General features: G+C 50.9%; 2 protein-coding genes across 3 annotated transcripts; one reads left to right on the forward strand and one right to left on the reverse strand.

The window, feature by feature from the left end:
* Nucleotides 1-2,859: 2,859 nt before the first annotated feature.
* On the reverse strand, nt 2,860-22,347 carry ZNF341 (zinc finger protein 341). 2 transcript variants are annotated; one of them, XM_042891697.1, is made up of 15 exons: nt 22,263-22,347; nt 18,804-18,914; nt 17,289-17,476; nt 16,106-16,258; nt 15,198-15,425; nt 13,671-13,866; nt 12,641-12,725; nt 11,467-11,657; nt 10,322-10,515; nt 9,033-9,241; nt 7,564-7,660; nt 5,914-6,046; nt 5,374-5,485; nt 4,535-4,605; nt 2,860-3,928 (listed from the first exon to the last, which is right to left on the reverse strand). In XM_042891697.1, the coding sequence occupies exons 1-15, from the start codon at nt 22,291-22,293 to the stop codon at nt 3,417-3,419; spliced, it is 2,511 nt and encodes an 836-aa protein (XP_042747631.1). In that variant the 5' UTR covers nt 22,294-22,347; the 3' UTR covers nt 2,860-3,416. The 2 variants fall into 2 exon arrangements, with proteins under 2 accessions (XP_042747631.1, XP_042747632.1); XM_042891698.1 differs by lacking the exons at nt 18,804-18,914; nt 22,263-22,347 and adding an exon at nt 16,342-16,438 and having other exon boundaries at nt 17,289-17,323.
* A 473-nt stretch (nt 22,348-22,820) lies between these two features.
* PXMP4 (peroxisomal membrane protein 4) lies at nt 22,821-26,770 on the forward strand. The gene is made up of 4 exons (XM_042891693.1): nt 22,821-22,936; nt 23,219-23,281; nt 24,092-24,290; nt 25,239-26,770. Exons 1-4 carry the CDS (start codon nt 22,821-22,823, stop codon nt 25,500-25,502), a joined length of 642 nt encoding a protein of 213 aa, XP_042747627.1. The 3' UTR covers nt 25,503-26,770.
* The last annotated feature ends 391 nt before the right edge of the window (nt 26,771-27,161 follow it).

Here is a 27,161-nt window from a genome sequence, read left to right on the forward strand (position 1 = left end):
AGCCTGTGCCAGTGCCTCACTGCACTCCTAGAAACTTCCCTATATCCAATATCTCCTTTTCAGTTTTAAGCCATTTCCTCTTCTCCCATCATGACAGACCCTGCTCAAGAGCCTGTTCCCTTCTTTCTTACAGCCCCTTTAGACACTGACAGGCCACTCTCAGCTCTCCCTGGAGTCTTCTCTAAGCTGCACAGCCCCAGCTCTCTCAGCCTGTGCTCATATGGTTGGTGTTCCATTCCTCAGATCATTTTTGTGCCCATCTCCCTGGTTTGCACCCCAGCAGGTTTAGGGGCCGGATGACACAGCTAACTGCCATGCAGTGAGCACAGCACTGCCTCCTGCACAGTCTGCAGGACAGGAGCAGTTCAATGAGAAAATCCATCTGCAGGAGTTCACCAACAACGCCTTCTAGCAGATCCTGCTTCACTCTAGCTTGTTAGCTTTGTCATGGCAAACACGGAAGAAAGACAAAGAAATATAGAGAAGAAAAATCCAAGGTTTACAGAAATCACTCCCAGGGCAGGAAGTCCCTCAGAGGGAGATATCAGAATGTCAGAGTGCAGACACAGCCTTCTACCCATCTTTATGACTCTATGATCTGCTGCCAGAGGTGAATGCTGAGCACCAGAGACATTTGTTCTGATCCAGCATCAGCTCCAGATCTTCCAGAGCAGGCAGCCGGCCTGCCTGGAAACCTCCAGAAAATGCTAAGAGGCTTCTGGCAGCAGATTTGTGCCCCCAGCAGAGCCAACCCTGTGGAGAAGTATCCGGCTGTCAGTGCTCAGAGCACACAGACGTACAGCCCAGCAGCTCTGCTCCTCCTCAGCACATGCTGCAGAAGCAGAGATGCAGTTCCTGGGTGAAATTCTTCCAGTTTGGCCCACAGGAAATAGAACAGCATGTACACATCCTAACTGACCAAAGCTTCAGTGAAGCTCATAAAGATGGACGGAACAGCAAGAAACAGAGTTTCCAGAGCTCCTGGCATGCCGTGAGGAGCCTCCTTCCAGGCACAGCTGTTTTGCACACACAGAACAGAACTGCACATCACTCTCAATGTCTCAACGACAGCATCTACTTTTTCCTGATTCAGTTCTCTTTCCCACAAGATTTTTCTATGTCAAAATTGAATCTTTTTTTTCTTCTTGATGTTCTTTTAAATAACTGCTTCTTTATTTTTTTCTGCTTTTCAAACAAAGGGCAGGGCCCAGAAAGGAACGGCCATTCCTCCAGACTGCCCTCCAAGCTGGAGGAGAGCTGCACCACATGTTGTTGTCTCAAAATAGACCTGAGTGCAGCACTGCAGCCAGCACCCGGAGCCACATAATGACACCGTACACTGTGGGTAAAGAGAGCAGCAAAATAGGAACAGCATATTTAGCAATCTGTTTCCTCTCCTGCAAGAACTGTATTTAAAACATTATGGGCAAATAACCTCTGCCCTTTTCAACAGAAGAAAGATGTCCCAGATGCACAGAAGCACTTGCCCTAACTCCCAATCGTGCCCACTCAGAGCAGGATGCTCAGGGCCTTGCTGAGCTTTGAGTACAACCCAGTACTGACAGCCCACTGCCTCTCCACAACCTTTTTCCAGTGTCTGACCACTCTCTTGGATGAAATCCCTCTACACTGAGTCAGAATTTCCAGCACATCTCTGTAGCTTCCTGCCCTGCTGCTGTGCACCCCTGAAGAGTGCAGCTCCATCTCCTCTACACTCTCCTGCAAACCTCAATTTTTAGAGTCTTTGCAAAGAAACAGGAGGAGTGCCTGGAGCTCAGGCAGGCAGCAGCCAGGCACCATGGTGAGACCAGTCAGACCAGTGACACTGGGTTGACTGCTCTGGTGGCCAAAAATCCATTTGGAAGCAGCAGGTGAGGCAGGGACTTCACAGCCAGGCTGTCAGCTCCCAGTGAATTCATGCTCTGCCCCACATCACCCCCAGGCTGGAAATGCAGTGTTTTCACACCTATAAAGTAGCAGTTAATCACAAAAAATTTACCAAGGGAAGCTCAGCTTACCCATACACAGAGAAAGAAAAAACAAACAAACAAAAGAACAGTGGAGAGCAGAGTATGGAGACAGTGTGTCCCAGGTGGACCTGGAAGCAGCAGGGATATTCTCCAGATTCCAGCTGCCTTCTTCAACAAGCAGGACCATTGGATGGCAGCACAAAACTGAAGGCAACGTGGTTTGTGAACGAAGAGGGACCCATAAGGCCAGAGCAGAAGGCAGCAGCACACTTGACTTCTCTCCTACCTACTTTGGGCTCCGCATCTGCCCACACAGCTCCTCTCCCAACATTACACAATGGTAATTTTCAGTTCCCTCTCATTAGGTGCCCTGGTTTGGTGCTGCCCTATCAGCTTTGAATCTCTTACTTGGGAAATCAGACAGGAGAATCCAACTGGATGACAGAAAACACTCTACTAGCAGGATTTCCTTGCTCCCAGATCACACTGACTTCCCACCTGTCAATGATCAACTGAAATTATTAACTGACACATAAAACTGAGCTGAGGGCACATACAGACTGGGAAGCAACAGGAGAAGTGCACAGAAGTATCCTGCAGCACTTAGCCCAGAGCAGATGCTAGAAAACTGGGCCATAGATGGATCATAGGTTTCCCGTGTGACCCTGGGCAGGAGACCTCACCCAGGCCTAAGTTTCTCTCATTGTACATAGGTGTCACATTTAACTGTTAAAAGGACTGACTCACTGATACCCAAGGCACTTGGAGATTCTTAGATATGGAGAAAAATGTGAGAACACCATGAAAGGAACATCAAGCAGAAAGGAGCTAACACATGTGTGCACACCCAGCTGCTCCCACCCACTGACTCCACACAGTTTACAACACATGTAGTATAGACAAGGTGTTCTTTTTACTGATAAGAGCAGAGAAAGATACCAGAAAAGTCTATCAGAGTATTTCTGAACAGTGTTCCCAAAGGATCTCACAACGAACTTGCTTCCACTAGGAAGAATCATTTGTTTGCTCTCGAAAAGGGCACCCAAATACTGGGCAATACAGCTTTTAGGCCAGAAAAACCACAGATGGGACGGGCTGTGATTTGCAAAGCCACCTGATTTCAGCAGCTCTGTTTGTTGCAAGTTTATATGCTCCTCCTTCTCACCCTGATTCAGGGATCTTAGTCTTTCTTGCCTTTAACTGACCAGCGATGCAGAGGGACAAGAAAAAAAACGGAGCCATTCTCTTCAGTGCCTTGTAGCCATCAGTGGCTTCCAAAAAGTCCTTCGCCCATGGATGGGAAGATCAATTGGAAATGAAAGCCATTCTCTCCCATATCCATCTACTCCCCACAAGAGCTTTGGTCTTTTTCACCAGGATAAATTTCAGCACCAAGTCTGATGATCCCAGCAGCAGCCCCAAGCCACACAGTGGCTCTACACACGATCACTCAGTCTGGATGTAAACGGGGACAGCCAGCATGGTGCAGGGGCCATCCGAGGCAGCCTGCAGTTCTGCCAAGGATAAATTGGATGCAATACTGTTGGGCTGCCCAGGAACAACAAGGTCCGAGTCGGCAGCTCCTGACCCACCAACCACAATGGACAGGACAGCGTCTGACTCCTGGAATGGCTCTTTGTTAGGGACGTCTTCCTGGGGGCTTTCCCCAGCAGCGCTGTCCTTCAGCTCTCCCAGAGGCAGCTGGTTGGGAAGGGAAAGGCCCGCTTTGCGTCCCTGCACCACCCGTCTCTTCTGGGGCTTCCTGAGCTGCAGGTCTTTGTCCTTGGGGGAGCCCAGGCGGCACTTGTGGTCCTTCATGTACTTGTGGCGTGTGAAGCCTTTGCTGCAGGTGGGGCAGCGGTATTTGTAGTTGCCGGTGTGCGAGCGCTGATGCTCCATCATGTGGGCTCGTCGGCTGAAGGACTTGTTACAGTACTGGCACTTGTGGATCTTCATCCCTGCACACAGCATGGGAGGAGAGAGCTCAGTTAGAGAGTGCAGGAAAACCTACACTGCAAAGGGAACGCATGATAGCTTTACCTCCTCCTCCACGCAGGCGTTCTCTGATAAAAGTTTGAAACAGCCACCTTCTCACTCAACAACCCCATTCTTTTCAGCTTGCTTATTAGAACAACCAAAGGAGTTGTCTAACAGACATCGTGCCAGGCAAATTTGCTATCAGAGAAGGATGAACTGCTACACCTCAAACATCGTTGTTCGGAATGTTTACAATAACGGTTCTTGCCTCAAGTGAGAGGTTTAAAATATCACTAGGAAAAAAAAATGTGTCAGGTGGTCGTGATGAAAGCACAGAACAGCCTTACACTCCCATTTTTTTTCTCCTAAATGTAATCTAAAAATGTCATAGACTGCACTGTCAGCACAGTCTCATCTGATCACCATTTGCAGCGCTTTGGATGTGAAAGGCATAAGAAAACACTTTTTACATTGACAGAAAACAAAGCAAAGAAACCCCAAAACAAGAACAACAAAAAAGGTTTCCTAGGGCACAATAGTAAATGAATCAACTTTATTAGGAGCTGGAGCATCATTTTTGCACTTACCTGAATGGGACAGTATGTGAGCTTTCAGCTTGTCAGGCCTGTTGAACTCTTTATTGCAGCCTGTGTGGCTTCTGTAAGAACAACAAATGCTGGTGAACAGCATGAAGCAGCTGAAGATTGATGCATAAACTGGAGAGAGATCCATCGCCCTTCTCCCTGTCAGAAACTGGATGTGTCCCTGAGTATGGTTACAGTTGGAGCCCCACTATTTCAGCCTTTCTGGAGGGGGGCAAGAAATAAACAGGCTGCTATCAGGTCACGTGGCTTTTGCTGGACCACACGCCGCCTTTGCATCACCATAAATTCTGCTAACAACAGCAGGTTCAAGGTTCCAGTGGCAGTCAGAAATACTCTGGAAGGGGCCACAGGGTGGCTGGAGCAGGGACAAGTCTTTTCCAACCTTGCGATTCTATGATTCTAAGTCAGTCTTGACTATCTCAGAAATGACAAAGATTTGGGGATACACCTCCTAAATCTAGATTTCTTTGTTGTACACTGGTTCCTCTGCTTCTAAGTGCAGTTGGGGAGACCCCAACACTCAAGCAATCCTGTGCTTTGTGCTCAAATTATATTCTTTCTCTTCCCCAGTGCTCTGTGAGTGCAATCTCCCAAGCCTCCCATGTAGGCAGGCATCATTTTAGAGGACTTGATGAACTTGTTGCCCCACAGAAAGTGAAACACAACCAACATTTCTGGGTTCCCAGCATTCTCGCCTCCTCAAGCAGCAGAGGTCTGTCAAATGCCACATGTTCCCTAGCTATGTACAAGGGACGTTCCTTCCTTTCCAAACCATGCCACAAGCCAACAGGACAAGCTGCAATGCTGGAGATGCTACGTACGAAAAAGGACATTTATACTTCTTGAAAGGTTCGTGGATCAGCATGTGCCTCTTGAGTTTGTCTTTCCGATTGAAAGCTGCATCACACACCGAGCATTTAAAGGGCTTTTCACCTGGATTAAAAAAAAGAGAAAGGAATGAAGAGACAGGGAAAGCACAGTCACACAGGGCTGCTCTAATCATGACAGGATTCCCACTGGCAGCAGTGCTGCTCTACTTTATAAACTCTCCAGGATTCCTCACCCTGCCCTGTGGGTAAATAGATGGATACTATTCCTACTGTGTGCAGCTCTCCAGGGCTGCTCCCTTAGCTTCTGCAGCCCTGGGCAGTGGGGAAGCTAGTTCTGTGCTCCACTTCCAACTGGTTCACTACTGGGCACAAGACTGAATGAAAACCACACATTTCCTAAAAGCCACGTTACCACAAATAACTCCTACGCTGCTCCTCCGGATATCAGGAAAATAGCCAGAGCACCACAGGGCTCAGCAAGGACCACGATGCAGAGCCACTGAACGCTGCAGCGCCAGCAGAGCCCCGTACCTGAATGGATGTGGGCATGCAGCTTGAGGTAGTGCTCCCGGCGAAAGAACTTCTTGCAGATCTGGCACTTGAACTTGCTGCCTCCGCCGTGGGTGGGGATGTGGCGGCGCAGGTACCTCTCACAGGGGAACACCTGTCAGCACACAGAAACCAGGCTGAGTCAGCAGCACTAGGGGACATCGCTGAGCTGAAGGGGCAAAGGACTTGCAGGCTGTACAAAAAGCACGAGCTCACAGTGATTGCTTTCTTGGAAAGGAAGCACTGAGAGGACCTTTAGTTTTTGTAGAGGGCAAATACACACAGAGCTGAGAAAGCATTCAACGAAACAAACCCTTACCCTTAAGAAACATACGAGCTGAAACATTACTGCTAAATTTTCTGACACCATACTGCTGAGGACCAGCACCCTAGACAGATGCTCAGCTTCCTGCCAGCAGCAGGACCATGACACCTTCCCCCTGCCCAGCAGTTCCTACATTCCCATACTGCTGATTTTAGTTTTTGCTCCCTGTTACCTATTATCAAGAGCTCCCACTCATGGTCTTTATAAAGTCAATAGGAATGCTTCCCTTCGTGTAATGAGGACATTGAAAACATTCAAGCTGAGTTCCTAATGAGGATTCTGCAAGAACACATCCAGGGGGAGCAAAGGAGAGCCTAGATGTTTGATACCCAGTACTCAGTACCCAGACCTCCAGAAAACAGCAATATTAGCAAAAATACAAATAGAAGTTAAAAATCGTGCCGCAGATAATGGGTTTTCAAACATGCATGAGGCATGCAAAGTCCCATCCAGGCTCAGAAGGGCATCTGTCACTTGGAGCGAGGGTGGAGAGAAGGCAGGTAAAGAAACACGGGTTACTAACCATGCCAGGAGCACATACTCCCTTTCTGAACTACCTCAGTACAGAGTGGTCACTCCTTTGAGATTGTCCCTGCCCCCACTGCAGGACTTTCATTTCCTCTGCTTTAAACTGAGGAACATTTCAGTCTGGATTTCAAAAACTAATTTATAAAAATTCAAACACCATAAAAATTTGCCCATCAAGCCCCTTTCAGGGCCATGCTGAAATGAGCACTTCCAGCCAAAACCTACCCGTGCATCATGCCGGTCCCAGTCACATCATTCTGAAAGGTTTCTCTTTGCCAGGACACAGAGCACTCATCCAAAAGGTGGGACCAAGGGGGAACCCAGAGAGTTCTGTTGCAACAAGAGATGAGGACAGCAACGTAGGTGTCAGAGCTCCCCCGGGACCCAAGGGTTTCTATTCACAACTCTTCCAGCCACGGGCAGACAAGCATGGTGGCTCAAAGGCAACACCACTACTCGGAGACATCCCTGACCTCACTGACACACTTACTTTTAAGAAACAAAGACTGCAGCCTAAAGCGTGCAGCTCTGCATTGTCATGGGAATAAGGGGACTCCCTTACAAATTCTGTTCATTAGGTCAGCAAATGAGGACCAGGGAGAAAAGCCAGCACTGTGGGGAGGAATGCACTCTGCACGAGGTCAGGGATGTAACCACCTCTGCCTCTCTGAAAAGCACCTTGTGAGCCTGCCAGTCCATACTGAGGTAGAAGGGAGAGAAAAGGGATCCAAGGGGTCTTGTGCCATCAGAGCCAGGACTGACAGCAGTCACCCACTCACCTTCTGGCAGTGAGGGCAGGGGAAGTTGTGCGTTGCTGTCTGCAGATGGTGCTCCAGGGCTTCAGGAGTGGAGTACTTGTTTACACACTTCACACATCTGAATGCAGAGAGAAAGGACAGAGCTTGTGAACAGGTCTATCACTGCATGCAGACCTCACACAGGGCAGCCCAGCCCTTCACCAGCCACCTTCCGCATTGATTTTTGGCAGGGTCAGTTTGGTACAGACATTAACACCATCACCTAGGTGTTCTGAAACCTCAGCAACCCACATGGCCAGATCACACACACAAACTCAACATCCTTCACCAGGAGAAGACGCTGGAAAACTGGGTGAAGAAACCTTTCAATTACAACTGCTCTTCTACACAAACTCCCATGGGAGCACCCAAGGACCAGAGCACATATTCCACACCATCTCTTCATGGAGACAACTAAGATCTCACCTAACATAAAACATCTCCTTCCTTCTTCATGCAAGTGAAGAAGCTGAGCACAGCACAGCAGTATTTCCCATGGCTGGAGCAGCCACAAGGTGACATGCTTCACTGGGGGGTCCCCAGCATCTAACAAAGCTTCAGCTCACTCCGACTCCTCTCCTGCAACACCTGAGCTCACTCCACCTGACCCACCAATTCTCACAAACCCTGGCAGTATTTCTGAGACCTGTGTCAGAGCTGACTGGTAATGCGTGATGGGGACATGCATCATCAGCGAGGAACAAACACGCTCACACCATGCATCTGCAGTGAAACTTCTGCTTACTTTAGCAGACTAAAACCTCCACAAACATAAGCAGAGCTCTGACCTCAAAGATCTCTGCCAATAAGCTTTAGGATGAAGCCCCAGGCACAAGGATGGCTAGAAACTATGGTGTCATTAGCAGCAGCTATTTATTCCACTAGGGTCCTAAGTGACTTTCAATATCCTCTGGGCTTCCTACTCTTCCTGTATATCCCTATGGGCACTTCAACATCCCCAGAGAGCTGTGAACTCCCTCACCCTTTCCCTCTATACTTACAGAAAGGCTTCTCCAGGTAGTATGCCCTTTCACAGCACAAGAATAGAAGTAATAACTCATTTTACCCAGGCACAGCTTCTGCAGAGCACACTCTCCTTGCTGCAGGTTTTTAAAGAATCAAGCTGGAAGGGGCTTCCCAGGGTCGCTTGCCCAACCTGGAGCAGACTCAGCTACGCTCACCTCACTCCTGACTGATGATAAGAGCTCTTGCAGTGATGGGATCTTCCTAAATAATTAATGGCAGTCCTCCTGAAAGGGCCCTTGCGTTCAAAATGCTTGGCTCAAATAGCCTGGTGGAGAGGCCCCCATCTACTTTTTGTGTGTCCAGGAGAATTATGGCTGCTGAGCAAGCAGCCTCTTCATCTTTCTTATGTTCCCCCTGCTCTCAACCAGACACCCTCTGCACACACCCACTCCTACAAGCCTTGTGAGCACTGTTTGCTACTGTACTTGTATACGGCCACGTCCTTCTTGGGGCTGTGCTGGGGCAGCAGGCTGTGCGAGTACTGGTGGACGCCCAGCTCATACAGGGAGGGGAAGTCCTTGCTGCAGAGGTGGCAGCGATAACTCAGCTCCTCCTGATGGCTCTTGATGTGGTCGAGGAAAGACTCCAGCTTCTGGAAGGTCTGAGCGCAGCTTTTCACCACACACTTGTACACCTGGGTGAAGAAGCGAGAGGGAAAGTGGAAAGGCACGCCATGGAAACACACAGGGCAAGTCCTCTGTAACAGGCAGAGAAATCTCCCTTTTTGGAAATCACATCAGCTGGGTATTTCATAGAACACAACCACTGCCTGAAGAGGAACTAAGGTTCTCTGCACTAGGTTGCACCAGGGTTCCCAGAGCACAGACCATGCCCACACACTGCCCGTGAGGCCAAGAGCACTCAGTCAGGGCATAGCAAGGAAACCCTGCCCTGCAGCAGGAGCACAACACGGTGATAAACTGAACCAAGCAAAACACTTCCCTGCTGGGAATAACAGCGCAGGGCAGCTCAGCATCAAAACATAGCTGACAACTGTAGGTGAAGACAATGGCAGAACCTGCTGGGAACTAAACAGGAACCAAAATTACACTCCTGCAGCACAACAGCCATTGAACTGATACCCAAAGATCACCCAAGGAAGGACCCCACCGCACACAGCTGGCCCCACATAACCCTTCCTTGACCCTCAGAGCCACTTCAGCTGCTGGTCAACAGCTGCAGAGGTCACGCAAGTTCAGCACAATCCACAGGCAGGTCTTGCTCTCTTTCCATCTCTATCCCTGGGGTACGATCAGCTGCAAAAGGTGAATCCTCCTAGCCCTCAGCTCTCTCACTTTTTGAGCGCTGGGCTAAACCTATTCAACTTCCACATGATAGTTGCTCTGCCCACACAGATTGCCAGGGCATTCCCCTAAGAAAACAAGAAAGCAAGATGGGAGGAGGTGATGTTTCTGTGAGCACATGAAACCACCTGAGGGAGTGAGACCACAATGCCCCAGCAGCGACCATCCTACAGCGCAAGAGCTGCCACCTACTCTGAAAGCTTTGGATTTTGCCTTTTTTCTTGTTCTCTAGTCACTCAAACCTGCTTGACTGATTTTTCACCAGTGGCTCAGCAGGACAGGGGCAGCAGAGCTTTTCAAAGCCACCCAGAACACACAGGTGCAACCCAGATATGCAAAGCGCTAAGCCGAATGGCAAGAATTTACCTGTCTCAATCTCACCACAGACACAGGGCACCCTCTGTCCCTACCTGTTCATTCTTGTGCTGTGTCATGTGTGATTTGAGCTGGAAATAGGTGTTGAATTTGCTGGGACAGAACTGGCACTGGTAAGAGCTGTCGATCAAGACAACCTGCTTGGCTTCCAGTTTGCCAGCATCGCTCTCCTCCATGGGGCTCATGTCTTGGGGAGGTTGTGCTGGGTTCCTAGAGGGTTGAGTCAAACCTGGAGAGAAGGGAGAGAGAAAATCACAGCCTCTACAAAATAGCTCTGAAAGCTGCTCTGCAAACTTTGTGCTGCTGAGAGATACCCAGGCTTGGTCTGAATCCGGGCTCTTCCTTTCATAGGCAGATTTTTAGATCAGAAACTCACTTTCTAATGGCATGGCTAGTTTGTCTACAGACGACCAAAAGCTCTGACTACTCCAGCTTCCCCTCCTTGACCCATTCTCTTTACCATTGTGCTTCCAGGAACATAACTGTGCCCTGTGAGTATGGCAGGCTGCCAAGGGGGAACTAGTGCCAAATTTATTCAAATGCCCAGCAGGAGACAGGTGGTCAGATCCAGCCAGTAGCAGTCCTGCTGTCTGCAGAGACCAGCTGCAGCTGAACCGTGTCCTAGGTATGACATTGCCATAGTGCTGTTTCTTCTGCTTCTACCCGTGACCAAGGTCATCAGCAGAAAGGGCAGACACCACCGACCAGCCAGGAGCTCTCCTTTGCATCAAGTATTTTCAGTTGGTCACAGGGACCAGACCAGTCCAGGCAATTTGCATATTGCCAGCAGGCAAGAGCACCAGGCTGTGCTAAATCTCCAGCCTAGACCAGAGCTACCAAGTGTGGTTCAGGTACTATCCAAGGTGCACCTGTCAGGAGTGAGAAAGGGAAAGATCTCTCTCCCTGTTCCTATACACATCCTGACACAGAGCCACTGTCTTCACCAGCACCTGAATCGGAGGCTGGGAGTACCAACAGATGAAGCTGTCAGCAAGAGTGGAGCAAACACAACTCAAGCATCCACTGCACTTCCCCAGTGCATGCCATTAAATCCCACAGCAGGACTGCAAGTGGCACACATAGCCCGTCTTCCCCATTTCTCTGTGGAGGATCAGGAGATGCAGAAATGCCCTCCCATCACTGCTCTGCCCCTAGCACACACCATCCCCAGGCAGCAAACCTGTGTTCTCCTCATCCTCTGCCTGGTTGGGGTTCAAGGCCATGACCTGCACTGTGATGGAGTTGCGGGAGATGGTGCATCCTAGTCCTGGAGGCCACACTTTATGGGTTTGCATGTGTTTCTTCACATTGGACTTCTGGGCGAAGGCTCGGCCGCACACGATGCACTGGAAGGGCTTCTCACCTGTGTGACTGAATGCAGAAGGCACTGTAGCTGTAGTCAGTGGAAAGAGGAGGCAATCCCCAGGTCTGGGCTGCACCACACCATCTCTGCTTGGCAGATCAGCCTCCAGACCAGCCAAACAAGTGTTTTCAGACCGTAACAGTATAGGAACGGTAAAAGGCCTGAGGAAACAAGCCCAGCACACAAACTGTGATAGTGTGGAAATGACAAGGGATCAAGTGAAGAGCTCTGCAGGTCATTCAGTTAGAGTTTCTGCATGGACTTCTGAGACCCCAATGCTCTTCTCACAAGTAAAGATAAATAAAGATTCTCTGTCACTTACCCTCCCTGCATACGTGTGACTTCTACCCTGCAGTACCCTGATCTCCCCAGACTTGCTCTCCCCTGTCCACAGCAGAAATCCCCTTCTACTTTGCTCTTCTGCTGCCAGAGGAAAAAGCTGGCTTTGACACATGGAGTATGTAAGATAAAGAGCCCAGGATGGGAAGGCGAGCAAACCACCATTTGCTCCTCATCTGTCCTGAGCTCAGCATACCCCAATGGAGAAAATGCTGAAGATCTCAACTGCCTCCTGCCAGAGCTCTGGCTTTCATAAAAGCTCCCTATGTAGACGCTGAGCTTAGCTTATGGTTTGCTGATGCAAGCTGCAGCTTACTAAGGAGGCAGAAAAAGAGTTGAAGGAAGCAGTGGAGACAACACTGCTCCAGAAAACAGGTGGCTTTCAGGGTCTCATCAGTTAGGAAAGGTCTCCAATCTCAGCCCATTAGCAGAAAGAAGACTGTAACTTTGGTGCAGCCTTCACTTCAGCCGCTAAACTACGCTCCTGTAGAGAAGCCCTAGAGGGTGAGGGATGAAGCTCAAAGTCATTAGAGCATGGATTCTGGGAGACATGACAAACATGAGGTTTACTGGCTATGCGGACTCCCTCAGCAGGGCTGTGCCCAGACCCACTCCAGCCACCCCACTGTGCTCAGGCTAGCATCACACTTACCTTCTGATGTGCTGTTGCAGGTCAAAGTTTTTGGTAAAGGCCTTGTCACAGTAAGTGCATTTCAGCTTTGGGGACTTGGGTTTCCCTGAAAGAGTAAGAGTGTGCACAGGAATGACATGATTTGACACAACCTCATTGTCCCCCTCCACTGCAGGGCCTTCAACCAAAGGCATTTCAGAACCAGAACGAAGGACTGCCTGAACAGATCGGGGAGAGGTGAAGGAACAAGCACCTATTAAACGTAGCCTGAGCTAGCTCAGTAAGTGCTGAGGACAGCAGAAGGTGGGAGGCAGGGAATTCCCTTTGGGCTTTAACCACTCCAGGGAACCTTCCAGCCATGCTACAAATGGAAAACAGCAGAACCATGGGCTGCTCTAGGAGACTCTGAGAGCTGCTTGATCATTCACACCTCTACAAATAACATTTTAACTCTGTGGGTCCAATCTTGGCCGCGTGGCTTTCCTCCATCTCATGCCTGGGACCTCCCTTGTCACTTGTCGAGCACACATCCACCTCACCATTAGCAAGGAGGCTCAGCAAGCAGAGGATCTAACACTCTTCTGTCCCATGGCTGGTGTGCCACTGTCCTGCCTCTCCCGTGTCATTCACAGGCACTGAAACACACACAGGGTTGGCTCTGCTGCACCCTTGATATTACAGCCTTTGAAATCAAGCCTCTCTCATCTGGCCCACAGGAACTGCAGCTGGGCATTACTGCCTCAGGTAACACGGACCAAGCTCTAACACCTTATTTTGCAGGATCCCCCCATTTTTAAGTGGGATCCAATCAGGATGAAGCTGCAGAGATTTAGCACAAGTTTGCCTGTGCAGCAGCACTGCACTGTCCTTTCATGTGTACACAGAGGGGACAGGCAAGAAGCATGCCCACGCTTTCACCTGCACTTGACACCCTTGTGCAGTGGTGGTGCTCCTCCCAGGGAGCTGCAGCACAGTCAGTGCCACCCCACAGGACCCTGAGAGCACGGTGGCCTGCAGGTTAGCACAGGGTACCTGCCATAAGGACACTTACCTTCCTGCAGCCCACTCTCACTTTTGGAACGTCTACTTTTGACAGCTGAGGTGGAATCAAAACCAACCACGTTGCCTCCTCCTGCACTGGTCAAAGGTGTGGGAACGCTGGCACTCTTGGGCTTGAACCCCTGCTTCCCAGGGCTGTACACAGGGGGAGAGGGGTACACAGGACTTTCCACACACTGGCTTGGTACCTGCAAGAGTTCCATTACCAGTGGAAAGAGGTTTGCTACACAGCACAATACTGTGCTAAGCACAGTTCCTACTATCCTCCATCTCCAGCAACACTTGCCACGTCAGGTTATTAGACTGGCTGAGTTTTCCTGCCACAATGAATAAATTTCTGGTTCACCAGTTCATCAATGTTTCTCTAAAACTAACCCTATGCACACTACGAAACTCTGGCTGGACATCACAAAGCATCCAAGATTCATTACAGCAGGAAAAGAACACCAAAGAAATACTGAAGGAGACCTCTACTAGCCCACCTATGCCTAGTGCATGGAATAGTTCCTCATTCCTCCAGGGCAGGTGACCAGCACCATCAACGCTGAGCCTGCAGGCCCACAGCACCCTGAAGGCTGGGACCTCCAGGCCCTGCCCCAGCAGGACTGCAGATGGGAAGGAAAACACAAGAAAACTTCAGGCGGCAAAATGGAGCTGTTTACATCAGCACATCAAAAATGGATGTTTAGAGAAAAGGACAGAGACCAGCAAAGAGCAATACGGTTTAAGGGCATTCCTATTTCCCACCCTGATAAATTAGTATTAAGTACCAAGTATCCAACATGCCCATCCATTTCTCAACACTGTCACTTGCAGATCAGCAGCCAGTTACAAAGGTAAGGCTGGCAAACCTCTATCACACCCAGTAGTTTCCACTGTGAACGTCAGTGCAAACATGGAAGCTGTGGAAGTTGATCCACCATTAAACCCACTCCTGCCTGTGCCTCTCTTTAGGAGAAGCTGCCTTTGTCAAGCTCACTGAGATTCAGATTGGCTTCTTCTCTCCATTTAAGCCTGCAATGCACAGTGCAGTGCTTTGCACCCGAGACAACTCCTTCACCTCAGCCCTTCTTGCAACACCTGCAGGAAGCCAGCATCTGCCCTGCAGCTTTCTTTATTGTTCACAGAATCACAGCATGGCTTGGGTTGGAAGGGACCTTAAAGATCATTCAGTTCCAACCCACTCTGTTGTGAATAGGTTTGCCAGCCACTACATCAGGCACTAGATCAGGCTGCACAGGGCCACGCCAAGCCTGGCACTGAGCCCCTTCAGGGATGGGACTTCCACAGACCGTTTGGGCAGTCTGTGCCGGGGCCTCACCACCCTCTTGAGTTCTCAGAATCCCCTTCATCTTGCTGACATCTTTCTGATCAGTACTTTTTCTCCAGAGGAAATAATCCCTCAGATAACCTAGCATAACCTCCCAGTTGCTAATTCAACATTTCTAGCCCAAGCAGCACTGCTGTCTGGCTTGCTAGAAGAGGTCCAGGAGTACAGAGAGCCTGGGGACAGCCTTACCTCCATGGCTGGGTATGGCTGCATCCCCAGCGCCTGGATCTCCACTGAGCTGTTTGCTGCCATGGCTGCAGGAGCACTGTACACTTCAACCACACCGCTGCCGGTGTTGGGCTGCCCCGGAGCCCCCAGGCTTGGTGGGGGGGGTGGTGGGGGCTGTGGAGGAGGTGGTGGGGGAGGAGGAGGGGGCTGTGAGAGGTAACCAGCCCCGGCATGCATACTCAAGCCGCTCTAAAACCAGAAGAGGGAAAGACAGACAAGATGTTGAGAACACAGCACTGCTCTAGCAGCAAAAAGCTGGAGGGGTTGCTCCTTCACACGCGCTCCCATGTCCCAAACCAAAAGGGCACCTGCAATAGTGATGGTGCCTTCATGCAAAGCAGCACTGTCCAAACATCAGGTTGGATCAGACTTTGCTGACTTACAGAAGGTTGATTTGGACTGGCAGTAGACAACGTCTCCTCCAGAACCCAAGCATTCAAACCCCACTGTTTTGTTGCTCTGTTTTTAAACCCTGTGGTTACAGAGGATATTTTCAGGGCAAGAGGAGTGTATCCAGCATGGACAGCTTTAGGGAAAGCCCAGAACAACCGTGCCAGGAAAAGAGATCAATGAGGCAAACCGATAAGGGCTCTGGAAACCAACCACTACACAGGAGTGCAGCAGAAAGCTGGGGATTCCTCATTAAAAGATCTGAGCATCCAGCAACAAGGACACCAGCAGAAAGCAGGCCCTGAGTTACCCTGTCATTTACCCAATGCCCCTTCCCAAGCCTGGCTGTCCCCTGGGGAAGGTGCCCAGCACTCTGCATCAAAGCAGATCTCTGGGCTCTGATCAACCACCTGCATTCTCCTGCCACACAACCACAGTCCCAAGAAGCGAAAGCCCTTCAGCCCACACGCGTCCCTTACCTGCACTGGGGGCTGCACCGCTGGCATGGGTTGGTCCAAAGATGTAAAAGCAGACATGGCTGACATCAGCACCTCATCACTAACCAAGATGTTCCCCTGCACCAGGGTCTGAATCAAAGGCGACGGAGGAACGGTGATGTATGTAGAAATTTGCTACAAGAAAATAAATAAACAAGGCACTGTCAACCAGCAACAAGACAACACAATAAACTCAGAAATACGGTGACACGGCTTACTGCTGAGCCTCTGAGCCTCTTCTATCTGCTGACCAGAGGATGTGAGAAGCCAAAGTAATTACCTACAGCTTCCTGTTGAGTCCATGGCAGTTTCTAGCTGTAACAATAAAGCAGTGCCAGAAATGTTCTCCAAAAAATGGTATAAAAGATGACAGTGGCTCAAGGGAGAGGTCACTGGCTGCTGTTCAAATCAGTGGTTATTAACCAGCTTTACAGGACAAACTAGTCACAGACAAGATCACGTCTTTACTGAATATTTCCTGACAGCCATGAAAGTTGGAGGAAGACAGAGGCTGCTCTGGCTGCAGATGGTGAAGAGGAGGGGAGGGTGGATGTCCTTATTTTATGGATGAAAACAAACAGTTTGCTGTATGAGAGCTCCCACTTTGCTGCTGGGAAGCACCATCCACTGGCACTGAGTAAACTTGAAAAAATAACAGTTGGTTTGAAGAACTTCAGAAACCACCATGGCTGCAAGCACAGCATGTGTCATGCACAAGGGACTTGCTCCTGATAATCTGTTGGGAAGGAGGGCTACGAGGTAAGGATATTTTCTTACTGCACAACACACCACGTGATATGGGGTTAACTGCAGGAGATGAAAGGAGGGACACGGGTGAGGCTGCCACAGATACCTGCTTTCCTCTTCAGACCATGAGCCAGTGAGAGCCTTTCCCACTGAGCTTTGCACGGTTATTACCCAAACACACTGCAGACCTGGTATTCCTGAGCAGAACCTCTTCCAGCCTGAGAAAGGTGTATCAGACGCTCACTCTGAAGGACACCTTGCTGCGAGGACCAGGCAAATTTAATGGGAGGTCAAAAGCTAAGAGGACCACAGCTGAGAGAGGTGAATTATGAGGCATTACCAGACCTAAAAGCATCACCTAGGGGTCTCTCACTCCCACAAGCACGGTGGCAGAGCCTGCTGGTTCACAGCATGGTACCTGTCGGCTCGTGCTCGGAGCCTGCTGCACCGATGTGATGGAAGGGGTGTACACACTGTTGGTGGCCAGCGAGACTGTGGAGAGGGAAGGGGTGTTTCCCTGGCACTGCTCTCTCTTGTGGGTCATAAAGGCAGGCAAGGAGTTGAACTGCTTCTTGCACTTCCCACACAGAAACACATCTTCATCATCTGCAATTAGAGAAACAGGTCACTGCTGCAGGCCTTCCCCAGTGCTACACTCGAGCTATAGCCAGTAAAGGCAAGAAAACAGACACTTAACATACCTTGGCATCTCAAGGATATCATCAGGAGATATCAGGTGCAACTGCCCTTCCCTAATCCTAAATTCTCCCTAAATACAAGTAATGTGAACGAGACCTGTCTCGGTTGTGCTTCCAAACACAAGACATGCTGTCTCCTTGAGATGAGCTGAATCCCATCATCAGCCTTCTCATCCCAATGGCATGATCAATCAATCCAGCCTCACTCCTGTAGCACTTTCTGTTTTTAGTCTACATAGCTTCTTCCAAAGCTTTACCCCAGATGAGACAGACCTTGTTACTCAGGTTACACAAAGGATGAGAAGTAAGGTGCATCAAATCACACAGTCAACTGCAACTTCTGCCTGAATCCCCTTCCCAGGAGCACTGCTGGTCTGTGGTGCCTCTGCTTGATGTCAGAGGCAGAGGACAAGAACCCAGTCATCACTGGTCTACATGAAATTTGCAGCACTAGTAAATCACATAAGCACATGGCAGTTTTCACTTGAGCCAGTTGCACTCAAGCCTCTGGAAAAAAAAATATCCTGAAGCTCACAGAAACTCCCATCTGTTTTGGGGATGCAGACCATAACCTCTCCAGAGGCACAACTCAGATCCTGGCCACCACAAAAGACTTTCTCTCTTTCTCCCAGGGCAACATAGAAATTCACTGTTTAATTTGATCTTATTGACTGGCCCACACAAGGGGAAAAAGGGCTGGAGGAATAAACACACTCACAGGGAAAGACTCACAGCATCATTCCACTGCACTGGTTGCTGGGTCTGCTGCCAGCCAAACTGTCAGCATGCAGCATGTGTGGAACCCAGCACCTAACTCAGTACCTAACTCAGAGCGCCCTTAGCTGAAAACTGTGGGCTTCTGCATGCAACCACCTATTCCCATATCCACTCACACAGACAAGGTACCCAATCACTGAATACATCCCCAGAGGATAAGAAACGGCTCATTAAATTAAAAAATACAAATACAGGTAGTGGCAAGGAGCAGCTGCTCCCTCCCTCCCCACCTTTATCCAGAACACACAGGCCACTCTTGCCACAAACCACCCAAAAGCATCTCTGCTCGCTTCAGCACTGACCCTTCCCCCTGCTCTGCCCAGCCCTGCTGAGGGATTCCAACACTCACAGCAGCACCCAACATGGACAGGCTGGCTGTTCTGACAGCCGTGAGAGCAGACTGGGGCAGACCTGCAGCCCATGGCCCCCACACCTCACTTGTGCTCCCCAGAACTCACCCATGGGCTGGATGGGGGCAGCTGCATTGACATTTTGAGCAGATGGATCTGTTACACCTCCTTGACCATCCAGCAAGGACTGCACAGCCAGGACCGTCTGATTATCCATTCCTTGAAGAAGACACAAGCACAGGTGGTAAATCAAGCATGGCATGAACAGGGATGGAGCACCCGGGGACCAGGAGCTCGCTCAAAGCAAGTCATGGAGGGAAGTTCTCTGCTGCACAGCCTCCCTCACCTTCTCACCATGCTCCACAGCATTAAGATTCACACTTAAGCAACAGACTCCTGTGTGTCTCTACAGCTTTGGTACATGCAGAAGAAAAGGAAGAAGTACAAGGAAAGCTGAAAGAGGGCTTGGTTCCAGATGCCCACCAGCAAGGAAGGATGCTTAGATAGCTACAAGGCAGACACTTGGAAGTCATGGGCTGCCCATTACAGCAGCCTGGGTGGCTCTCTCTGAGGACACGGCAGGATACTGCAAAGACAAGCCATCAAGGTTGCTGAAGACAAAATGCCTGGTGTGCAGCATCCTGGACTCAGCCCACACCTGAGCTTCTTTAAGACATTTTCCTAAAACACCTCCCTGTTCTCAAGATCAGCCTTCCTGTGTCTGATCTGACACAGGCCTACAAACTACAGGAGGATTTAGATACAGCAGGAAGTATTAAGCAGGAGCTCTGGGGAGCACTGGCTGCCACTCAGTGCTGGGACACACAGCAAGCAGGACCACGGCTCCCTCCACTCTCTGCACCTCTCCATGAGCGCCTCTTCCTCATGAGCTGCCAGTCACACGCTCTTATTTCCATCTCCTGTGAGGCTCCATGGGTGCATGCATGCCCAGACTGTTGCAAGAACCAGCTCACTTGGCCTGGCACAAATATTTTTCATTACAGGCTCTAAAATGTTCCCACTAAATACAGATGGGGACTGCTCACCTACGGAGGGAACAAGGCCAGAGACACACAGCCGCCGCATCGAGCTCAGCATGCACATTTTCTTCAAGATCTTTGCCAAATTAAGCTCTTATCTAGTTGGACCTTGGGATTATGTGCTGCGCTAAAGAGAAAATTCACCAGTCCAATCATTTTCCAATGGTGCAGATGAGCAGAGGCCCCACTGAGAGGTCATACGTTTTAAAGACATTCTAAACACCCATTTCTCCAGCGCGAAGCCAACAACAGTGAGACTCCACGAGCACCATTTCCATCAACCATCCTGCAGCAAGGAGGGGTCACACCGCTGCACAGTGCCCTTGGCAGACAGCAGAGCACTGTTCTGCAGCTGCCAGGGGGCGGAGGGCGGTAGCAGCTACTGGAAAGCAGCAGATCACACTGCCACACCGATGGGAGCCCTGTCACATAAATCACAGCCAGGCACAGCAGAGCTGCAGGGCCAGTTTTGCAAGCCTTCACTCTGCAGAGTGCTGCATCCCATCCTGCAGGCACAACGCCGCTGGATCCTTTCACACCGGCTTTCAAACACACCTCCTGCTCTGCACAGCATCTCCTGGGCAACTGCAAAGCACACAAAGCACACTGCAGGCTCTGCTTGACACATCCAGAGCAGTGAGGGGAACAGAGCAGCCTTTTTGCAGAGGGAGTAAGCTAGCAGGAGACAAAAGAAAACTGGGGATCAAATGCTCAGTTTTAGTATATTTGGGGAATAAGCAAAAAGAGTGGAAATGAAGAATTATTCCCATTGCACCTATTGCACTTGGTGTGCCCAGCCCTCCTTCTGGCTCACTGACAGATCTTCAGAGTGAAAAAGCTGCACGGTGGCCTCAATCCTGCTTGCAGGATCAGCAGCACACACAGCCAAAGCAAAGCAGCCCAAGACAACAGAAATAACTGCTCTTCATTCTTTTGTCAATTTGCACTGATGCACAGGGTGTCCCTGCATTTCACCAGTTAAACTCACAATGACAGACTTAACACAGAGGGAAACATCTAAGATTTAGTAACCAACAAAGGCAGGCTGGCACAGCTGCTTGGTTGTGCTGCTGCAGCTCCATGAGACAGCCATGGAGCAGTTCTGCACTGATAACAGCCTGCAGGATGCTCTTCAGCCACAAAACCTTAAAAAAAAAAAAAAAAGCCATCTGTGCCTTCCCAGCAGCAGCATGCCTTCCCAAACCTGAGAGAAACACACAGATTTGGGGAAGCCAGGATAAAAATCCAGGATTGCTGATTTGGGCTTTTATTTCCCTCTCCTTTCAAATCTCTCTCACTTTAGAGACCAGAACAAAACCACCCACTTCACCCAGGTTCTCCTATCACCTCAAGCCCTGAATTTCACACAGTAAACCCTTTGGTTTGCTCCTGCTAACACAGCTCCAAGGGCTGCAGTGGCAGCGCAGAGGTGTCCCTGCCCCATGGCATTCACTGGGGACACGACTGCCTTGAGCACCACACAGACACTGAGTCACCGTCAGCTTGTAATCAATCCAGTCAGCAAAACAAAGCAAATAGGTCCAGCTATCAAGAGCTGGGAAAAAGAAAGAAAAATAAACACAGTTTGCAAAGATGCTTTGGCCTCCCAAACTCTGCAACGAAACCAACACAGCACGGAGCTGACTGCAGAAAGGAAACGGAGCACCTGGTCACACACAAAGTGCTGTCAAAGGCATCAAGAGCTGACCAAACTGAGGGAAATATTTGTTCTTGCTCATCCTGCTGCTGCTGCGGCCGCAGGTGCTGTTTGCACAGCAGTGTTATGATGCTGACACAAGGCCTGGGTGACAACGTGTCAAAGGGAAAGATGGAATCCTATCTGGGAAAAAGATGCTGCTTTTCCGCAGCAGGCTGACCCCAAGCACAGAGCCCTGTGTAGCCAGATGCAGGCCATGCCACAGAGCCCTGCACACACTGCACGGCCCCGTGCACCAACATCTGCACACACATAGGGGCAGGCAGCAGGCTGGGGGCAGGAGGGAAGCGTGAACAGCAGCAGGGCCGGGTCCTGCAGCCCTGGGGATGGGGGAGCAGCCAGAGTGCTGGCAGCAGGGTGCTGACGGTGTCCCAGCTGGGTGATTGGGTGCCCCTGGGCTCGGCGTGTCTATCGTACATCGCTGTCCCAACGGGCAAAGGACAGCGAGGTGATGGGGAGGCCCCAGAACGCGGGGACACGGGACGGCAGGGGACGCGTTGTGCAGGGACGGGAGCGCCCGCCCGAAGCGGCGAGCTGCAGGGGTGCCCAGGAGGCAGGGGGCAAAGGGAGGCCCAAAAAGGGAACGGCGTGAGGAGGGGAGCGGCGGGCCGCCACGAGAACCGACGGGCACCGCGATGCCGCGGCAGCCTGGAGGCGCGGAGGTGACGGAAGGGCCCGGCCGCGCTCCCGCCCCTGCAGCCGCCGCACGGGGCCGCTCGCACCGCCCGTCCGCGGGGATGGGGGGGAGGGAGGCGGCCTCGAACCGCGGGACCCCGGGGTCGGGTCGGACGGGAGCGGCACCGCCGTTACCTTCCAGCGCCTCGAAGATCGCCTGCGCCATCTTGGAGCCGGGGCGGCCGCGACCCGACAGCCGGAGCGGGCATGGAGGGAGGAGGGAGGGGAGGCGGAGGGAGGGGCGGCACCACCCGCCGCCAGGGGGCGGCCTCCGCACACCGAGCGAGCCCGGGCCGGGAGCGGGGCGCGCGGCGGGGCAGAACCGGGCAGCGAGCCGCTCTCCCCGGGCGGTGCGCGGCCGGGGGCGGCTGGACGGGAACGGCGCCGCTCACGAAGCGCCCGGTGGAGCTTTAGCATGGCACCGGGGAGGGCGCCGACAGCATCCCGGCAGCCGGCGCTGCGCCGAGGGTCGGGAGCGCCTCGGGACACCCCTCAGGGCCGGCCGTGCCGAGCGCGGAACCGACCTCACCCCGGGGGCAGCGGTTGGCTGCCGGCACGAGAGGGCGAGCGGGATGTCGCCGCCTGTTGGCGGAGAGCGTTGACGGACAGCCCAGGCGGCCCGTGGGCACTGCGGGCGCGGCCCCGCCCCCCGGAAGCGAGCGCGCCGAGCGCTGCGGAGTGCCGGGCCGCGCCATGGCGGGCGGCGGCGCTCCGCCGTCTGCGCTGCTCCGTGCCATCAACGCGCTCCTCCTGCAGCGCCGCTACCGCGCCGCGCTCGCCGTCCTTAAGGGCTTCCGCAACGGGGCCGTGTGAGTGAGCTGGGCGGCGGGGAGCGCTGCGAGATCCGGGCCCGCACGCGAGGGCTGGGGCGGAAATGCTCCGGGGTCGGGGCGGGCTGTGCCGCCGGGGCTGAGCGGCTTCTTCGTGTCCGCTGCTGTGTGCCGGCATTGCGCGGCGCTGTGCTGCTGCCGGGCCGCCCGGAAAGAACGGCCGGCACGCTCCTGCAGCACCTCCGGGCTGTCGGTAGAATGGATCTGTGGTCGTTTGATAGCTTGGTGCAAAAAACATCTTTCTGCTTCTCGCTTTTGCAGGTATGGAGCAAAAATTCGTGCTCCGCATGCCCTGGTGATGACTTTCCTGTTCAGGAGTGGAAGGTACCGCCCTGCTTCTTCATTTCTGCACTGCTCCCTGGGTTGCTGCCATCCAAGCGTTAGTTATTCCTTGCTCCTGTAGAGCCCCCTTTTAGAAAACAGAAAATAAGTCAGACGCATTCAGTGCACACTGTTGTGTTGAGCAGGGTAACCTGTGTGTGCACAGATGGACATACTGCTTGATCATAGAATCACAGAATGGCCAGGGTTGGAAGGGACCTCAGGGATCATGAAGCTCCAACCCCCTGCCACACGCAGGGCCACCAACCTCCACATTCCACACCAGCCCAGGCTGCCCAGGGCCCCATCCAACCTGGCCTTGAACACCTCCAGGGATGGACGGGGCATCCACAGCCTCTCTGGGCAGCTGTTCCAGCACCTCACCACTCTCATAGGAAAGAACTTAAATCACTCATGCAGTGGTTGTTGAGGAGCAATGGACAGGTGAGAAATTAGCAGATGCCATTAAAGACATCTGCTCCCCTCTGTGCTTTCATACAGGGGGCTGAGCTGCACCAGTGCCCATTGTGGCTCTTTCCAGTTAGCCAGAAATTTGAACTTAGATAAGTAAAAAAAAAAAAAAAAAAGAAGCTCGTTGGCTGTTTGTAGAATTGGACAAATGCAGAGTGTGTGGAGAGCTGGTGAGTGACCCAGAGTCAGTGATCCCTCCTCCCTCACAAAGCGGGAGATGCTTTTGGGGGGGGGTATCAGAGCTATTGATGTGGGTGGGCAGGCTGGAGGCATGTAAGATCCGGGCTGGTCACTGGCAGTGCTGCCTTTTTGCTCTCCTAATTTTCTGTTTCTTTTGTTCAGTTTAAGAGAGAAATTGAAATCGATTGCTCAGGCCACGTACACTCATTCCCGGAACTTGGCGTATTTTGTGTTCACCTACAAGGGGCTGATGGCGTTGCAGTCCCGACTACAGGGGAAAAAAATTCCATTTCATTCTTTCTTTGCAGCCTGCATTGGGGGTTGGTTAGTGTTCGGTGAGAACAATCCCATCAACAGCCAGGTAAATGTCTCTGCTGAACGTTTGGTTGACAGAAAGACTAACAGATGGGTGGGTTGTGTGCCAGGAAGTGGTTGGTATAGGCTGGCCCATTTCTCCCTGTGCAGCGTTGCTTTTATAGTACAGCTCATTGTACAGAGTTCTCTTTTTGACTGTTCTGTGCTCAGACACTGGAGGTGGTTGTGTGCCCCCATGGTGATGTTTGTAGTTTGAGAGCTAAACATCCTGGTGAACCTCCAGAGCTGCACTTGCATCTAGGAGGACAGGTTGGCAACCCAAAGCTGTGGGGTTACCCCAGCCATCCTCTGCTCTATGGTAACTGTGCTCAATCTGCCTGCTTGCAGAGCTAAACCCACAAGCTTGAGCTTTGTTGTGTGTGGAGAACGGTTGGTTGCAGAGCTACACTTGACTAAATGGGGTAAACTGACAAAAGCTGCTCAGGGAAAGCTTGGTTTGAAGCTGCTTGTTACCAGTTTTAATGTGGGTCAATAAAACATGTAGGCAGAGGTGAATCACAAGTGTTCCACTTGCACACCCCCTGCTCTAAGACCATACCTTCCGTTGGGTTTCAGGTGGCGCCCAGAGTTCTGGGTTTGTATCTTGGCAGGCTAACTAGGCTGCTCTGTGGATATCAGCAGCAGCATCTGAGTTAGCATTGATGAAAGTTGTGCAACTGATCTGCAACTGCAAAGAGTTATTGCGTCAGGTGTAATTTCTTGCTTACTAAACTAGAGCACTTACATGGCAGTAGGACTTGGAAAAGACAGGGAAGGCACAAACATCTCCAGTTCGAGATGGCTTGATGTGTGAACCTACAGACTGTTTGCTGTTACACGGGATGAACTGTTGCTGCCTCTCTTGCACAGCTTATCACAGCTGAATCGCTCACTCTGATCAGATTTACCAGCCAGGCTCTTCTCCTGACGTTCTCTGGCTTTTCTCTCCGTGCAGATCATTATGTACCTGCTGTCTCGCATCCTGTTTGGCCTGTCTCGCCTGGCCGTGGAGAAGGGCTGCATCCCACAGCCCAAGCAGGATCCCTTCCCGCTTGTCGCAGCTCTGGTGTGGGGAACAGTTCTCTGGCTCTTTGAGTACCACCGGCAGACCCTGCAGCCTTCTCTGCAGGCCTCCATGACCTACCTGTATGATGACAGCAACGTGTGGCACGACGTTTCTGACTTCCTCATTTATAACAAAAAGCCTGAGAGCAAATAGTCGGCTCGTTGTACAACGCCTGTGGAGCGGATGGTGCCTTCCAGCAGCTAAGGGAAAAGGCGGTTCTCTTGCTCTTGGCTGATGAATGTGTTTGAATTAACACCTATCAAGGAGAGTTGCCTCTTGTGTCCTCATCAAAATATTCTCATTCATCTTCTGTTAGCTCTGTTTAGAGCTGCTAAATACCCCACGGAAACTTATTACAGTGCCTCAGGGAGAGTAAAATGCCTTGGGAACCTTCAGTAAAATCAGTCTTCTTTTCAAGAGACCTTATTTTTCTTTGGTTTTGTTTGCTTATTGTATTTCCTAAAAAGGAAAAAAAGAAAAAAAAAAAAAAGCACTTTTAATATGACAACTTGACAGTAAGTGGGGAATAGATCTAATCATGGAAGCAATGTTCTGGGCATTATCTGAATGCTTGCGAGGTGGAAAGGCTTTTCTGTGCTGCTGCACTCATGTAGTGGTGAGATGGGAGTTGGGGACCTGCTTGGTTCTGAAAGCAAGGATGTTTTTTCTTGATTTCAATGTAAGACAGGAAATGCAGTGCAAACCGTTGCAGGGATAGCTGTGTTCTCCCTAGGAGAGTTCCTCTGCAGTTTTCTCTCTGGGAGACTGAATCAAAGCATGAAGTCTCTCTGATACAAGCCCTGTAAATATTCTTGCTCAGTTCCTCTCATGCACTTGGGATCAATCTGTTCCTCTACAGAGCACACTAATTAATACCCTGCAATTCCTTAAAACTTTTTGATCAAGCTTTTAAAAGCTGATTGAACTAAACACCCAAACCCCCCGTGCTACTTAAGGCTCCTTTGTAAGCAGGCTGAGGCACATTGCCTGCCCTCAGATAGAACTCTCTTTGTATGTAGCAGTGACACTTCTTAACAAGCACTTTAAGTTTGGTGGAGGATCACCTGGGTTACTCTTAGGTTCAGAATTCCCCCACCACAGCTGTGGGGTGCATTAACTGCAAGCAGACCTGGATGTCCCTGTTGTTACTGCAGTCTTGCTGCTGCACCATGGAGCATGGAGGTACCAATGGTCTCCCTTCTAAAACTGCACTGCTGAGTGCCAGGAGCAGCACACAGTGGGTTTTCACAGAGGGCCGACTGGGCAGCTGAGAAGTGCTCCATTTCATCAAGAACAGCTGTTTTCAAGTTTGTACCATCAAACTGTTAACACTATGAATTACTGATAGTGCTGTATGACCATTCACATAATGATGTGCATTAAAATAATTCCTGACGTGCTGGTTTTATGTGGTGATATCATAAGAGTCATTAAGCAACTTACTCTAATTTTGCCCTTTTGTCTCAGACAGGACTGCTTTGTCTCCTCCTCTCTTACCTCCTGTTTTAGCTCTCCATTTACACATCCCTTTTTCAATCCCACTGGTGCTCATCTTCATCTCCTGCAGTCTCTCCTTTGCCCTCCAAGCTCCAGCAGTTTGTTGTATTCAACTGTGTGACTGGAGTGGTACATTTGTTGTGGTACCTTTCATCTTAAGGTATTTTTCCTTCTCATCTAAAGCTCTTTTCCTACTACTATGTATTTCTCAGTGCTGCTTTGGCCTTTATATTTTCATGCTCTGTGTCAACAAGGGGGAGAGTGAAATGTTCCCTTTCTTGGTGTAGATGAACTTAAAGATTGAAGTACAGATGG

This window comes from Lagopus leucura, unplaced genomic scaffold (genome assembly GCF_019238085.1).
Source record: "Lagopus leucura isolate 7727_CA_CO unplaced genomic scaffold, USGS_WTPT01 131-2_obj-0_obj, whole genome shotgun sequence".
Taxonomy (NCBI): domain Eukaryota; kingdom Metazoa; phylum Chordata; class Aves; order Galliformes; family Phasianidae; genus Lagopus; species Lagopus leucura.

Coding starts and splice junctions, on each gene's coding strand:
- ZNF341 (XM_042891697.1), bottom strand. CDS start 22,293: ATGGCGCAGGCGATCTTCGAGGCGCTGGAAG. Junction 13,867..15,197: donor AGCCATACCCAGCCATGGAG/GTAAGGCTGTCC, acceptor GAACTCTTGCAG/GTACCAAGCCAGTGTGTGGA. Junction 12,726..13,670: donor TGAGAGTGGGCTGCAGGAAG/GTAAGTGTCCTT, acceptor TTACTCTTTCAG/GGAAACCCAAGTCCCCAAAG.
- PXMP4 (XM_042891693.1), top strand. CDS start 22,821: ATGGCGGGCGGCGGCGCTCCGCCGTCTGCGCTGCTCCGTGCCATCAAC. Junction 22,937..23,218: donor GGCTTCCGCAACGGGGCCGT/GTGAGTGAGCTG, acceptor TCGCTTTTGCAG/GTATGGAGCAAAAATTCGTG. Junction 23,282..24,091: donor TTCCTGTTCAGGAGTGGAAG/GTACCGCCCTGC, acceptor TCTTTTGTTCAG/TTTAAGAGAGAAATTGAAAT.